The sequence below is a fragment of the Pelodiscus sinensis genome, chromosome 6, assembly GCF_049634645.1.
Source record: "Pelodiscus sinensis isolate JC-2024 chromosome 6, ASM4963464v1, whole genome shotgun sequence".
In the NCBI taxonomy this organism is placed as follows: Eukaryota; Metazoa; Chordata; order Testudines; family Trionychidae; genus Pelodiscus; species Pelodiscus sinensis.
The window spans coordinates 4,292,073-4,307,212 of NC_134716.1; the positions used below are offsets into that span (position 1 = coordinate 4,292,073).

At 49.2% G+C, this 15,140-nt stretch overlaps 1 protein-coding gene across 10 annotated transcripts in view; it reads right to left on the bottom strand.

The window, feature by feature from the left end:
• Window positions 1-15,140, bottom strand: part of NRG1 (neuregulin 1) — a 531,625-nt gene that overhangs the window by 124,100 nt on the left and 392,385 nt on the right. For 2 of the 10 annotated variants that reach the window (XM_006111093.4, XM_006111090.4), the window contains exon 1: window positions 1,357-2,642. The exons of the other annotated variants lie outside the window; for them this stretch is intronic. In XM_006111093.4, coding sequence (XP_006111155.2) covers window positions 1,357-1,999 — 643 coding nt within the window. In that variant the 5' untranslated portion in view covers window positions 2,000-2,642. Of the gene's footprint in view, window positions 1-1,356; window positions 2,643-15,140 lie in introns of those variants that run through there. 10 annotated transcript variants of the gene reach the window in all.

Genomic DNA, 15,140 nt, shown 5'->3' on the forward strand with positions numbered 1-15,140 from the left:
GTCTGCACACCACTGTTTTATCATCAGTTATGCTCCAAAAAGTTACTCTTCATCCAACAGCTGGCCATGATGCACGACTGAAGCAAAAGGCCGCACAGGGCTGTACATAAAATCTCCTTTCGAAATCATTTCACTTGACGTTACGCTAATTGGACGTGGGTGCAGCTGCATTGAATGGCGGCAGATCTACATAAGTGCCTCACATATATCGCAATATAAACTATAACCCAGTTGACCCAAGAGGATGAGTGAAAGAGTGAATGCCACTCATAAGGTCTACACTGAGCCTGAGCTTCAAGCGGAGTTCCAGGGCAATGCTCACATGATTTCCATGACATCGGGGTGAGGCCCAGCATGTAGGAACCACCAAGCCCTCAGCCTGCAGTGGTTTAGGAATGGTACAAAGGAGGGAGGCTAGATGCTTACAACAATGTGTGCTGCCTGGATTAACCACTGGAGACCTCGCCTGTGGACACCAGACCTGTGCACAACGGCAGTCTGTCTTTTCCTTTCCAAGAATTACAGAGCTCACCTCTGATCTGCTCCCATCTGACAGGTTAAAACGACGTGTCACAGACATTACATTCCAGCAACAAATTACTTGGATGCTTTAGGATGAACCCAGAGAAAATTCTCCAGGAGTTTTGATTTTTAAAAAGGCAATTTGGGGTCCCCCGTCTATGCCTCCTTGTTCGCATATGAGCTCCTTAATTAAGTCATCCTCGCTAAGCCAGGGAGACAACATTAATGAGCAAGGTTTTGCAAAGTCAAACCTTAGAGAAGGGAGGGAGTGGGGAACCCACCAGTAAGAACCCTTGAATGAAAGAAAAAAGCCATAACTGTAATTGCTGTATTAACAACTCTGAAATATTGGCAGCTCGACAGACGGACTGTCGCCCTTCGCTGACTGCTTCAGGAAGACAGCAGGGGCATGTATCCGCAATGCAATACAGGAAAGAGGAAACAGAAATGCTTCGTAAGACAGGGCAATGAAATTAACAAATACAGGAGACTCAAAGCAACATAATCAAATCAAGCTAATCCCTGAAACGGCCGGCCTGATTATGAGGAAAAGGTACCAGTCAACATGTAAATCAATTCATTTCTTCTTTTCGATAATGAAGGACCTTGCAAAGACTTGCCTCTTGATAACTGGCCAGGATCTACTTCTGTAAAAATATCCTGTCTGGTACAACCACCTGTCTATTTAGCAACCCTTTCAGAGACCTCGTGATCCATCCCTGTGGCTCACTCAGCTTGTGCAAACTTTGCATGCAATGTCAGAGGCAAGGAAATGCTACAGAGCAATCAAAGTCTTCTGCAGAGGGTGGGGGGAGGGAATTAGAGGATACTTACAAAGTTTTGGAGCGGTTTGGAGGTTGGTTTCGACGGTTTGTGCCGGAGGCGCGGTGGTAGCCTCTCTCATCTCAGGCTCCAGAGTGGGTGGAGGGAAGGAGGGTGCGGCAGAGGACAACAATGGAAAATCTAAGACCCGGTTATGGGGGGAAGGGAAGAGGAAAGGCTCGGAGGGCACTAGCGAACTATCAGCTTGCACTGTCACTTCAAGCTTGGCTTCGGGGCTCGGCACCGGGAACGGCGAGGTACGCGCGGCCGAAGGCACCCAAGCAGACAGAGCAGTAGGCTCCACAGAGATCACGGGGTCTTGCCCGATTCTCCCCGGGTCAAGGTGGGTAGGAGAGTCATACTCGAAAATTTTATCTACAAACACCCACTTGAGACCAGCAATGCAGAGGCAGAGGCTGAGCAGGCAGGCCAGGATGGGGAGGATGCAGATTTTTTCAGAGTTGAGGCAGCCTCTCCATCGCTCTGCCTCCAAGCACACGCAGCAAGTAGCGGCGAGGCCTGCCATTCCCTGGACCCGCCTGTCCTCTGGGTGCATCCCTGGCATGCCGTCCTCCGTGGGGAGCCCGTCGAGAGACGCCGCCGGGCTCAGCGGAGCGGAGGAGTGGGGGAAAGTCTCGGCAGCTCCTTCAGACATATTCAGGCATAAAAATCAGAACCGGCTCACGCCCAAAAGGCCGGTCGGTTATGACAAGAAAAAAAAAATCAAATCCCCCAACTCCGGAAAGAAATCACACTGTGGGAGTCGGTCGAGTGTCCAAGTTGGAGAATCTCCTCTGGCCTGGGAGAGGATTAAAAAAAGAAACCCCTCTGTCCTATTAAACTAGCACGAAGAGCTGCTTAGTAACTATTTCACTCCCCTTCCCTGGCCACTTTTCCAATTCCTTCCGTGCCTCTCAAGCCATGCCAGCTCCTCCGAGGGCGGCGGCGGCGCAGCGCAGGGGGAATCCCGCCAGACAAAGAACACACCGGCGGCTTAAGTGAGCCAGCAGCCCAGGGCAAAAGGCTGGCTCCTCACCTTGAGCGTCGGAGGCTGGGGGCTGCTCGGAACAAGGAAACACCCGGCAGGCAGCAAGCGCGAAAGCAAAACCGGGACCAGCAGCAACGGCGGCGGCAGAGCGGACAGTGACAGTAGCAACAGCATCCTGTGGTGTGAGAGCGACGGCTGAAAGAGGCTGAATCATGCCCGAGCAGCAGGTGCCTGCTCTCCGAGCATCACTGCAAACAATATCATTACACAGAGGTTTGAAAGGCAGAGCAATGCCAGAAGGGTGGTAACTCCCTTCCACTCCCCCCCACCTTTTGTCCTTCTTGAGCACTCGCTCACTTTGCTACTCCACCCCCCCCACCCCACCCCGCAGTCTCTCTGATCTACGGACACGCTCTCGGCTTTCTTTCCCCACCCCACCCCTCTGCAGGGCTGGCTGGAGCAAAATCAGTACACCCAGCAACACAGGACTGCTAGTGACTTCCTATTTTATCCAATTAGAAGGAATAAAGGCCATCAAATCAAAGAGGCAGGCAGGCAGGCAGCAGTTCTGTGCGTTCTCTCTCCTCCTTCCACTGTTTGGTCAGGAGAAGACGGTAATCGATTACAGCAATCTAACAGAGCTGAGATGGGGGGGGGGGGGGGTAGGTGGCAGCTGATGGGTTGAACCCACTGCTCTGCAAGTCTGATATCCGAGCTCTCCCCAAGGAGCCAGGCTTTTCTGCTGCAGTTTCTTCCTGCCTGACGCCTAGAGATAGCATTCCTTTTCCATCACTCTAATAAGTTTAATGCACTAACAATGGGAGGGGGGGCGGGGAATGCATGTTTGAGAAAAGAACATTTCTTAGTAAAAAAAACCAACAACATTTTAATCTTTGACACATTTGCCGGCAAGTTTGTAAGGGGAGGGGGCCGGCGGCAGCTTTTTCAATTGTGTTTTGGAAAGAAAGGTAACACTCTGAAACGTGAGTCGGTCATTCGCGCCCACCCGCGTACCCCGAGCGAGCTTGGAACGGACACAGGGAACGCAATGTGGAGGTCCGGCCTGAAACGAACAAAGAGCACAGAAATCCATCATTGCTAAAGCTCCTTCTCAGTCCTTAACTTGGCCCATTGTTCCTCTGTGCTGCACAGATCTGTTCCATCCTCTTGTGCTGATTCATGCCTCTCAAATTATCATCAATCAGGGAGCTGCTTCGTTGACGTCAACAGAGTTCCAAGCGTGTGGTGGAGCTGAGACTCGGGCCCAAGGCGGGTTACAATACTCTGGGCTAATAGTCACACAGAGAGTGAGGAAAGGGGCTCTGATTTTCAGATCCCCTCCTCCACCCGGTGCCATCATCAGGTGAACTGGCAGACACTTATGCCCATTTTATACCCGTGTGAATGATGGCACAAGAAAACAAAGAATCAGTCCCTCTGAATAATTACAGATAACTCCCACTAAAATCTCCGTATACTGGTAAGTAGCCTCTGTACAAACCAGGTTTATCGACAGGGAGGTAGCTCTGCTTATCACCTGCTGTTTCGTGAGACTGACCATTACCCCCAGTAGCTTCTTTGGTACCACTGGGCCACATTTATTCCTGGTGAAAAAATCTACCGGTGTCAGAGGAATTACACCAGGAATGGCTTTGACCTATTATATTAAACGAAGCCAATAAGGGTCTGCACTTAGCTATGGTGTATCAAATACTTCCTCTTCAATGCAAACAAACTGAGCATTAAGTCTCAGAAATCAAGTTCTCACAAGCTCGATAATGCCAAAAAGTTACAGTCGAAGTTAATGGGAGTCCAAATGACTCAGCATCTTCCAGAAACAGCCCCTCGCCAAATATCTTGGTTTGACCAACTACAACGCTGGTTCTCAACCTATTTACCACTGTGGGCTGCATCTGCAGCAATCTCTGTGTTAATCGGACTACATCCACACAATATATATACTACTCGGGCGTCACATGGGCCGCAAGTGACAATAGAGAACAGTATTAATGGCTACCTTAAAAATAAGAACAGCTGACAGCAACATTCTTTATACAAATGTAAGCATAATATAGTACAATCCAAGGCTGCAATTTTTTTAAGGGGTTCCGGTCTTAGGGTTGATGATGGCATCAGAAATGGAGGCCTGAATAGCTGCCTTTGATGACATACTGGCTTATCTGGTTACCTGTGCATTAGCTAGCTGATAATACTTTGCATCAATGCTGCATCTAGCAAACAAGTATCACAAAATACATCATAGATCTCTATGAATCACACATTTTACTTTGCCACTGTAAGGACGGGCAGGATTATACCCATTCTACAGATGAGGATCATGACGTTTGAGTGTCATGTACACGTCTTCTAATGCCTCTTATCCCTGCGATTATTTTTTATGCGTCCTAACTTTTTATTTTTCAAATCTTGCTTTCTTCTTACTCTTAACTGTGACCCTTCCACATTCTGGGATCCCTCCAAATACATGTAACCTGTTACCATATTCCCTCCACTCATCACTGCCTTTAGGGAAAGCTACATATATTTTGTTTCCTGAATCAGCCCCTCCATTTCATTCATCATTTTGGTCACGCTTCTCTCAGTTGCCTCCTTTTGGTTGACATCACCCAGCGTGGAGATGAACAGATGTGAATGTGCCAGCAATGGGCTCGCAAGTGCCTGGTGATCAATTAATAACTAACGGCCAGTTCTACGGAGGGGACTGAAAGGCACAATCATCTCCCTCTATCATGCTGTGACATCTCTGCCTCTGCAGCCCAAAAGCCTGTTTTTCATTTACCCCCACAGCGCAGGCTGAAGATCGCAAGGGCCCTGCTGTGCTTGGAGCTCTAATTCAGTATACTGGACCTGGCTTTTTCTTTTCAGCCCTTCAACCGTGTTTTCAATCCACGTCACACGTCCACCCTCGATTGAAATTGTTCCTCAGGACGTCCTTTGGGAGACTCCGTCATGCACGTCAAGGAGAATAAGCCTTCTTACGCACGGCGGGTGAACCCCACTGCCCACATCAGCCGTGACGCTGCTGAAGAGGGGCACGACGCGGACACAACCACAAATGGCTCCCTCCTGCTCACTAGGCCACCTACCGGGGAACGGGGCACTGGCCTCTCTGCCCTCGTTCTCCGTCCCTGGTTGCAGGGTGGTGTGAGCGTGGGAGGGGCAGGCTGAGAGCCTAGCCAGGCAGGTGATACTCAGCATGCATCACAGCGCTGCTGCTGCTGAACTTGACTGCCAAAACCAGAGTGGCTTACCCGAGTGCCTCGTTTCAGTGACTCCTCCACATGCGCAGCCCGGCCGGTTGGCACTGTCTCAGCGCCTTGCTCGTCTCGACGCCAACCCTTCCTGCGGCCTGCTTCCTCAGCCTCAACACAGACCTGGCTCCCCTCCAAGCTGCAGTAACCGCCTCGGTCGGTCCAGCCTTCTCCTCGCTCTGGACTGCGGGTCCCTGACACCTCCGCGCCACTAGATCTGGCTCACCGGTCTGCTCTGCATTAGCAGTGGCACCCCGCTCCTATCCCCCCTCAGACAGCTCTCGCTCCCCACTCCCCGGGACTCTCTTCCCACCCAGCCAGCTGGGCTGCTCCTCTCCTCACCCACTCAACCCTCCTGCCATCTGTCCCCTCCCCATGTTTAGCAAACCCCTCTGCCCTCTCTTGCCACAGGGTGGATGGGACTACACCCCTGTTGTGGACTTTCAGGGCTCCATTAACTCCTGTACCAGCAAGACTCTGCATCCTCGCCTCCTCTGCTTTTCTGGCCCAGCTCCAGGCACGGAACCGGGGCCGGGGCCCAGTCTGCCGGAGTGCTGTAATTTCTATCTTGGAGAAGCCATTAGTCTGGCTCTGCTCTGAAAAAGGAAGGTACTGGAAAAAGACTCGGAGAGGGGGCGCTGTGACTTGAAAAAACAATGAGTAGTCCTGTGGCACCTTAAGAGACTAACAAAAATATATATAGTGTCATGAGCTTTCGTGAGCATCTTGGTTTGCTTCACGAGGGAGAGGGGGGGAATTTGCTGCAGGTTAGTGCTTTCTACCTAACGGCTGGTTTTGCTAGCTACTGCAAGGGAAGGGTCTCTGGATTACAGTCTTTCTGTACAGGCGTAAGTAGGTTTGCTCCTGAAATCACTGTTAGTGCCTTTTCCCCCACGTGGCTTGAAAGGTTTGGCCATTCATCCCTGCGTCATTATGAGAGCTGTAGATGTCATTCGACATGCGTGTTGTGCTGGGGGTCAAACCAAGAACTGGTAAATGGGAATGGAGACCCTGAAAGAGGAGGGGAAATGGATCGGGGAGACTTGTCTATAGCTGGCAGGTGCAGAAATTAGCCAAACTAACACACTGGTAACACCTAGCAAGAATAAGCTAGGCCAGGGTCCCCCGAGGTTAACTCCCTGGGTATAGCTTTACTTCAGAGCGGGCACGTGATTTGGATCTCTGGGAAAGTGCTTCCAGGTTCTATGTCAATGAACCTGCTTGGTGACAGTGACTGGGCTCCTGCCCTATAAGAAAGGACGGACTTGAACACAGAGGATGGCAAAGTATTTTTTTAATGGGGTGGGGCGTTTTGCCTGAACTGAACAAACCTGGGTGTGTGCAGAGTTGGGGTAAATCCATAGAATCAGAAACCTAGAGTTGGAAGGGACCTCAGGAGGTCACTGAGTCCAACCCCCCACCCAAAGCGGGACCAATCCCAACTAAATCATCCCAGCCGGGGCTTTGTCAAGCTGGGACTCAAAAACCTCTAGGGATGGAGACTCCACTACTTCCCTAGGGAACCCATTCCAGTGCTTCACCACCCTCCTAGGGAAATAGTTTCCCCTAATATGCAACCTAAACCTCCCCCACTGCAACTTGAGCCCATTTCTCCTCATTCTGCCATCTGACACCGCTGAAAACAGCCTCTTTCCATCCTCTTTGGAACCCCCTTCAGATAGTTGAAGGCTGCTCTCAAATCCCCCCTCACTCTTCTCTTCTGCAGACTAAACAGACCCAACTCCCTCAGCCTCTCGTCATAAGTCACATGCTCCAGACCCCTCATCATTTTTGCTCCCCTCTGCTGGACTCTCTCCAATGCGTCTACATCCTTTCTGTAATGGGGGGCAAGTTCCTTCCCTGTGCTAAGTTCACAAGAAGAGAGAAAGCATAATTATTCTCGGGACTGGATTGGGGGAGGCTGTATCTGTCCTTCTGGCTGAATAGGCATCTAATGTAGCTTTCCTACATCGAAGTCACCTTTCTGGTCTGATCTCCTGCCTGGCCCAGGACATAGAACGTCACTCCAGAGACAGATGTCCTCCACAGATGTCTCTGCTGCTCCCAGGCCAATTGAGACCTGGAGACGGGGGAGCGTGCGAAGTCTCCTCCCCCTGCCAGGGGTGTGTGGCTCCAGAGGGAACCACCAGATGTTCAAAATGTCTGGCAGTTCTCTCTAGGCACTGCACACCCCTGGCACTTGCTCCCACGCCCCCAGACCAATCGAGACCTGGGGATGGAGGAGTGCGCAAAATCGCCTCCTGTTCCCAGGGGCATGTGGCGCCAGAGGGAACCGTCAGCTATTCAAAAGAGCAGCAGAACGAGGAGGATTAAAAAGCGGCGCATTCATTAACAAGGGATTGATGATTGCGCTTAAAAGGGTCCCTCTGCTTGATTATGGGCCACTTTCTTTCAACTCAACAAATGCAGCATTTAAACATGGAGGTCAACAAAATCCACCAAACTTGGCCCAATGCACCTCAACTCGGACAGCCGTTACCTCCTCTCCCTGAAGCGTATCACCGTGTGGGCATCTCAATCCATACATTTATATTCTCCGGGGACTCGTTCCAGCCATCTGAACCTCAGGGAATTTCAAAGCGCGGCCATTAAATACTTGCACAAGACAAAAGCAGGCTCTCTCTAGACGTCCTCCAGTGGAACAGTAGAAGCTAAATGGGAGACCAACCTCAGCCAGGCTGTCACTGACATGAGGCATTTTTCTGACTGGGTGTGTCACCAGAGCTGTTGCCTCTCTCTGGCCCCAAAGCATGAGTGGCCACACCCGGCTCTGAACTTCTGTTGGGAAAGTACCAGCCAAGCAGGACACGGTCTTCACTCAATCCTTGGGGACAGGCTCCATGGCCACCTGTCTCCAGGGTCTCTGGCCCTCCAGCTCCTGCAGGCTTCCCCACCTCAGCCAGCTCTGCTCCTCTGCTGCTTCCCTGAGCTTGGGCCCCTTGCCCTTTGGACCCACCACAGGTGCTAGCTCCGCCATAGTGTGGCTTCTCTTCTCTGATCCCTCCCTCTTCAGACACCTACTAATAGCCCTTGAAAGGTCCAGCTCTCTTTTAATTGGCTGGACTGGGCTCTGCTCCAAAGAGCGGGGTTTCAGCCATCTACAGCCAGTCACAATTTCTTCCCTGCCTCTACCTTGCTCGAGGAAGGGGTGATGGAAAGGAATCTGGGCCCGCTCGTTAATGGGTGGATATGACTTTTGGACAGTGCATGCTTGAGGGAGTGGAGTGAACGGTGTGTCTACTTCCTGCCCAGCTAGACAGAGAAAGAGAGAGAGAAATCCCAGGAAATCCCATGGAGTCTCCTTTGTCCCATGTGCACTCCCCTCCCTCTGCCATCTCCCCACGTGACTGGGAGGAGAGCTGTGCTGGAAATGGGTCCTGTGTTCTCACCTGTGGCTTTTGGTATCGCTTTCCTCCTAATCAGGAGCCGCATTTGTGCCACTCCCTGTGACACGGGGACAGGGCATTCAACATGGATTTCAGGCGCTTTGATCAATGGCAATAAATTGCCTGGCTGATAGCTAGACAGTCGCAAAGACGGTGACGGATACCAGGACTGTCCAATGGGAAAGATAATGAGGTGAATGATATGCCCAAGTAGCATTCAGGAAATGAACCAGCAGCTCAATACAATGCATCCAACTCATTTCTTCTGCATATGAGAGTAAACAGTAGGAGACAGATGCACCCACAGCTCGTGTTTTACTAAAGAACAGTATTCTTCTCAAGTACTGAGAAGGCTCCATTGATGGAGCTTCTGAGGGGCTCTCAGTCTAATGTTTTTATCCTCACAATGCACCTCTCTGAGTTGGGAAAATGCTGTGATCCCCAAGCCACTGCACAGGCACAGAAAAACACTAAGGCTTCGTCTACACTGCGGCTTTTGCTGCGAGAGACTATGCAAATGAAGCGTGGATTAGCATATCACCATGCTTCATTTGCATAATTTATTCAAGCTGTTTTTGTGCAAAACCAAGCAACATGGACTCTTTTTTTTTTTTTGCGCAAAACCCTCGTTTTGCACAAGATCCTTATGCCTCTCCTGGGCTGGCTGTCCCCAGTATAGACACAGCTTAAGGGTGCATCTACACTGCACCCACAAGTCAAAGTAAGATATGCAATTTGAGCTAGGCAAATTGTGTATCTTCTTTCGATCTAATTTCAAAATAGTTTATTTCTAAATTTGGCAATGTCTACACAGTGCCGAATTTTGAAATAAAGCACTATTCTGAACTGTCCCTTTACCCTCATAGAGCGAGGCCTAAAGGGATGCCAGAATGGCGCGCCCATTATTTTAAAATCTATTTTGATATAATGGGTCCATTTAAAGATGCAGAACAGCTATTTCAGGGTACTTCCGCTATCCTGAAATAGCGCTGCTGTCTCGATGTAGCCTAAGTGGCTTACCCAAGACCATATGGAAAGTGTGTGGCAAAGTAGGGATTTGACCCTAGGCTTCCCGAGCTCCACGCCAATGCTCTAACCACTGGTCCTTCCTTCCCCTCTACCAAACATCAGACACAGTTTGCACAAACAGCACTACAGTTGACTCAGCAGGCCCGACATTATAGGCTTAATCCGCAAACTTGGTTCCAAACAGGGTTCTTGGCAAAGAACCCAAGACTAAGGGTAAATACTTGTTTTTCTGCTCCTCCCTCCATATTTAGGGTCTGATTTACCACCATCCCCTGCTCAGTTTGGAGTGGCCTGCAGAATGGATGTAAATAGGGTAAAGAGACTCAATCCTATATGGGGATATACAATATAGATACTACATAATCATTCCATGGGGGAAGCTAAATATAAATAAATCGAAGCATTGTAGTCAGTGCTAGGTGGTAGTATTTTTACTGTTTTCGCCCGTCAGGCCACCCAGCTTCCAGGGGCCTGTTCTCTTCCCCTTTAGCCTCCCTCCCAGTGAACAGAGGCCTTTCCTCCTAACACAGGATGGGAGGAAGGAAAAGGTTGGGACAAGGGGTGGCTACATATCCATGTGTGGGCAGGCAAGATGGCAGAACCCCGACCCCACTGGCCACTCCCTTGCTGGTGCGGCTCCCCCCAGTGAACACTCTGCAGCCGTGGTCACCAACCAGTAGATCTACCGGTCGATCTCAGGGGCTCTAAGGGTACGTCTAAACTACATGCCTCTGTCGGCAGAGGCATGTAGATTTGTTTGTTCAGCAAAGGTAAATGAAGCCACGATTTAAATGATCGCGGCTTCATTTACATTTACATGGCTGCCGCGCTGAGCAGACAAACAGCTGATCAGCTGTTTGTCGGCTCGCCGCTAGTCTGGACGTTCCACCTGTCGACATCAAAGCCCTTTGTCGGCAGCCCCGGTAAACCTCATTCCACGAGGAATAACGGGGCTGCCGACAAAGGGCTTTGATGTCGACAGGGGGAACGTCCAGACTAGCGGCGAGCCGACAAACAGCTGATCAGCTGTTTGTCGGCTCAGCGCGGCAGCCATGTAAATGTAAATGAAGCCGCGATCATTTAAATCGCGGCTTCATTTACCTTTGCTGATCTGTCTAATCTACATGCCTCTGCCGACAGAGGCATGTAGTCTAGACACAGCCTAAGAGTAGCTCTTCAGCCCTCTCTGAACTGCGCGCCTGCACAGTACATTTATTAGATTTCCTCCTTTGAGGAGCAGCTACTCACCAAGCAACAACACAGGTGAGTAGCTGCGAGGAATGGTGGGAGCTGGGAGGCCAGGAGGGCCGAAACATCCCAGCCAGCTGACTGTGGCTTTCAGCTGAAAGAGGCTGCCGTGCGCTCCAGCTGATCGGCGGCTTCTCCTCTGCGCCTGACCATGTGGAGCTTCTCTTCGCTCCCGCCTGGCTGCCCTGTGCTCAGCCCAGGAAGCTTGCTCCAACACAGCTCCCCTTCCCACACCCAAATCCCTCATTCCCACTACACATCCTGTCTCAACACAGCAAGAGTCCAGCTAGACTGCAGGAGTTTTTCAGGATTCTGGAGATATCCCAGAAAAACTCTTCTGCATCCAGGGTTGCGTTTGTTCTTCCGCTTTTTTAGTGGAATAGCAAACAGGCTCTTTCGGTCACCCCTATATTCCTCTTTCCACAAGGAATAAGGGGGCTTCCAAAAGAAGGGTTTTTTTTTCTGACATTTGGTCCAGTCTAGACAGGCCAAATGTTAGAAAAACCTCTTCCTACAGAAGAATTTTTTTTTTAAAGCAGCAGTATAAGGATTGGGGATAGCAAGTGATGGAGAGGAGGAGAATACAGAGGGCGGGGCTTCAAGGAAGGGGCGGGGCAGTAGATCTTGGCTTGGTCTGTCATTTAAAAAGTGATCTTGGGTGCAAAAAGGTTGGAGACCACTGCTCTGCAGGATAGCTCGCTGCCCCCAGTGGTCACTCTCATATCACGTCCCTCCGAACAGCAGCCCCTCCCTCTGAATGTTATGGAAAACAATCCTTTTCCTGGGGCTTCCAGTTGTCCTGGCACAACCAAACCCCGACCTTGCTTTAAGTTAGGAGAAGAAGAAGCTACATCCCAAATTTGGTGGCCCTGCTTTTACCATGTAGGAGACTTCTTGAACCAACGGACTCGCAGACAGCCACATGCAGACAGACAGACACACTCTAAAATATCCATATAGACAAACATATTGCAGATTTGGATCTGCAGAGTAAACTTTGCAATACAACCCTGCATTCAGGATTTGCCAAACTTCAAAAGTTCTCTTGCAAAGCATAACCTTACTTGAGTCCAAGAGCTGTTTCAATATACAGTTTTCTACAATATCCCAAATCAAGATATCCATTCAATTGTATTGTCTAGCCCGGCCCAAATGCATCTTCTTGGTGTTTGAGGTAAGCAGCCGAATCCAGATTTTCTCTGCTTAAAATAAGATCACCAGCATTGTGCCTGTTTGCTGCAACATTTCCAAGGAGAACAGACATCAGCCTGTCTCATAGTCTCAGCATCAACTAGGAGATTTAATATTTAATACTCATCTCTTACTTTACCCACTAAGCCAAGCAATGCATGAATCACTCTTCTGGCACCGGATGGAAAGCTCTGTGGATTTCCAGCAAATAATTAAAATTCAGTCAAGTAAGAATGACAAAGGGGGATTTGATGCTTAGTCAGCACTCTTGTGTTTTAACCAATCTGGAGCTGTTGCAAGCTGATTCGCCCTGCCGCGGGTCTTGCACAATCATTTACACAAGTGCAAAATGCAGGACACTAACACATGAGATGGAGTACAGGAAATAGATAAAATAATGGTGCAATGGAGTCACACAGTTCGGAAAATGCTTTTTTTTTTTTTTTTTCTGCAAGGCTTTCTCTGATCTCCGGCTGCATCACAGGAAGGATGCAGGAAAATCATTAGGAAGCAGCATAGACAGCCATCAGAGTGCACATGTCAAAGGGAGAACACAAACATGCAAATGGAATAGATCACATGCTAGATGCTGTATAAGGCACACTCAGGATTCAGTGCACAGCTCCCCTAGCCCCGCTATAAGATACACCGGGATTCCAAGGGGATGGGAATCTTTTCAGGACACATTGCTTCCACTTTTTCCAAGGCCCTTTACTCCCATGGGAAGTTGGATATGTCCCTACGTTCTTTACACTTACTTAGAAGTGAAAGTACTAGTGTAACCTTACAGTGCCACTTAGACCACTTACAACCAGAGATAAAAACAAGGGAGCTCTATAGCCTAAGCTGAGAACTAGCTGGCTTTTAATTCAAGCAGTAGAGGCTCCTACACTAAGCTCCAGAGGTCCCAGGTTCAAATCTACCCAGTGGCGGTTACAGTAGGATAACATGCCAGTCTCAAAGTTTGGGCTGAACAAATACGCTGGAGGCAATTTTAATAGTTTGGGAAATACTTTTACTCATTTACACAATAATCCCTTAAAACAGAAAGATCTGCCATAGTTCAGAACTTGCTTTCCTGCGTTACCACGGTGGTTAGCAGATTGAAGAGGAAAGCAAGGCTGCAAAGCTTTGTTGGTACGCAAAACAATCATGGCAGCTGCTTTTTTGAGCATCTAAAATGACCTAATTTAATCAAGACAATTAAGAAACAATCAAAAATAGACATTTGGAGCTGTGGTGCTGGATGAGCGCGCCTTTCCAGATTTGCAATAGCTAGCCCCAATAAAAGAACGCAGGGGATTTTGTGCATGCCAGAAGAGAATACAATTCATTTTTTAACCTCCCACACTTAACAAGCACTCCATTAGGGTTAGACACTGGCTAATTAAAACGCCCCATGCAGCTGGGGTCTAATCAGTAATAATAATTACTTGCAGCTGTTTCCACCACCTTGCATCCTTTTTCTCCTCCCTTCTCTCCCTCCCCCAATAAAAAACTCTGTGGATCCTTGTAGTTACAGGAAGCAGATTGCATTATTTATGTGAATGCAGAGGCAAGAAAGTCTAGGCAGGCTACTTATTACTATAGTGGTAAGTTACAGCTATTGGCAATAGAAAGCTGGCTTGTGCATTTGGTGACAGATTTCTAACTTGTCAAATGAAATAGCTAAGTAACAACCAGCAATGAAACCGCCACACACAAAACCAGAACTAGGACCAGGAGGCAAGTGGGAATTCACTGCGGAGTCCACTAGACCAGCAACAGTACGAATGATCCAGTAACAATAAACCTGTTACAATGAGACTGGACCTTTCCTTTGATGTACAGCCGCTCCCCGAGTTGCGAACGGTTGACTTACGACCGTTCACAGTAACGACCGCAGCTGTCGTAAATGGCGGACCCCGAGTTACGAACATGATCCGCGCTTACGAACAGCGTGGCTGCGTGTAACTCTATGGGGTCCGACTTACAAACAAACCGAGTTATGACCAATTGCTTGGTCCGTAACCGGTTCGTAAGTCGGGAAGAGGCTGTATTGATCGGATTATGTTTAAATGCATTTGCTCAAGTTAGGGATGTCCAGAGGATGTGTGGAGGGAAACACCACCAGATGGTGTTATTTAATTTAGTGGCCAAGACGAAAAGTAAACCCTCTCCGGTTAAAACAATGCGCTTTTTATTCAGAAAAATCATTACCTTTGTCTACGATGTCAAGGAATAGCAAACTGGCTTTCAGGCAAGCCAGAAATGCTCATTTCCTGGCCTACTAAGCAATGACCTAGCACAGTAGACATGTTTCTGTCCAGTTGACATCTGTGCATGCATTCTGCGACAATGCCTTTCAGATTTCCTTTCCAAGCTGCCATGGGCAACACAGATCATGCCACCTGCATGGATGCAGAGGCCGTGTCCCTGAAGTGAAGGCTAAGGAGCAATGGCGGCGGGGGGAAATGATGTGACTTGAAGAAGGAATGGTGCATTTGTACTTCCCAAAGCTACTCTCCGCCTTCTTTTTTCAAGCAGACTGATCTCTGACTTCTTGCAGATGAACGGGTGATGCTGGCAACTTCCCACTACACCTTGACATGGACCTTGAAGAGCCTTAGTAATTTCAGGGGGGCTCCAGATGATGGCTCCTTGCTGAGAGACCAGACAGGA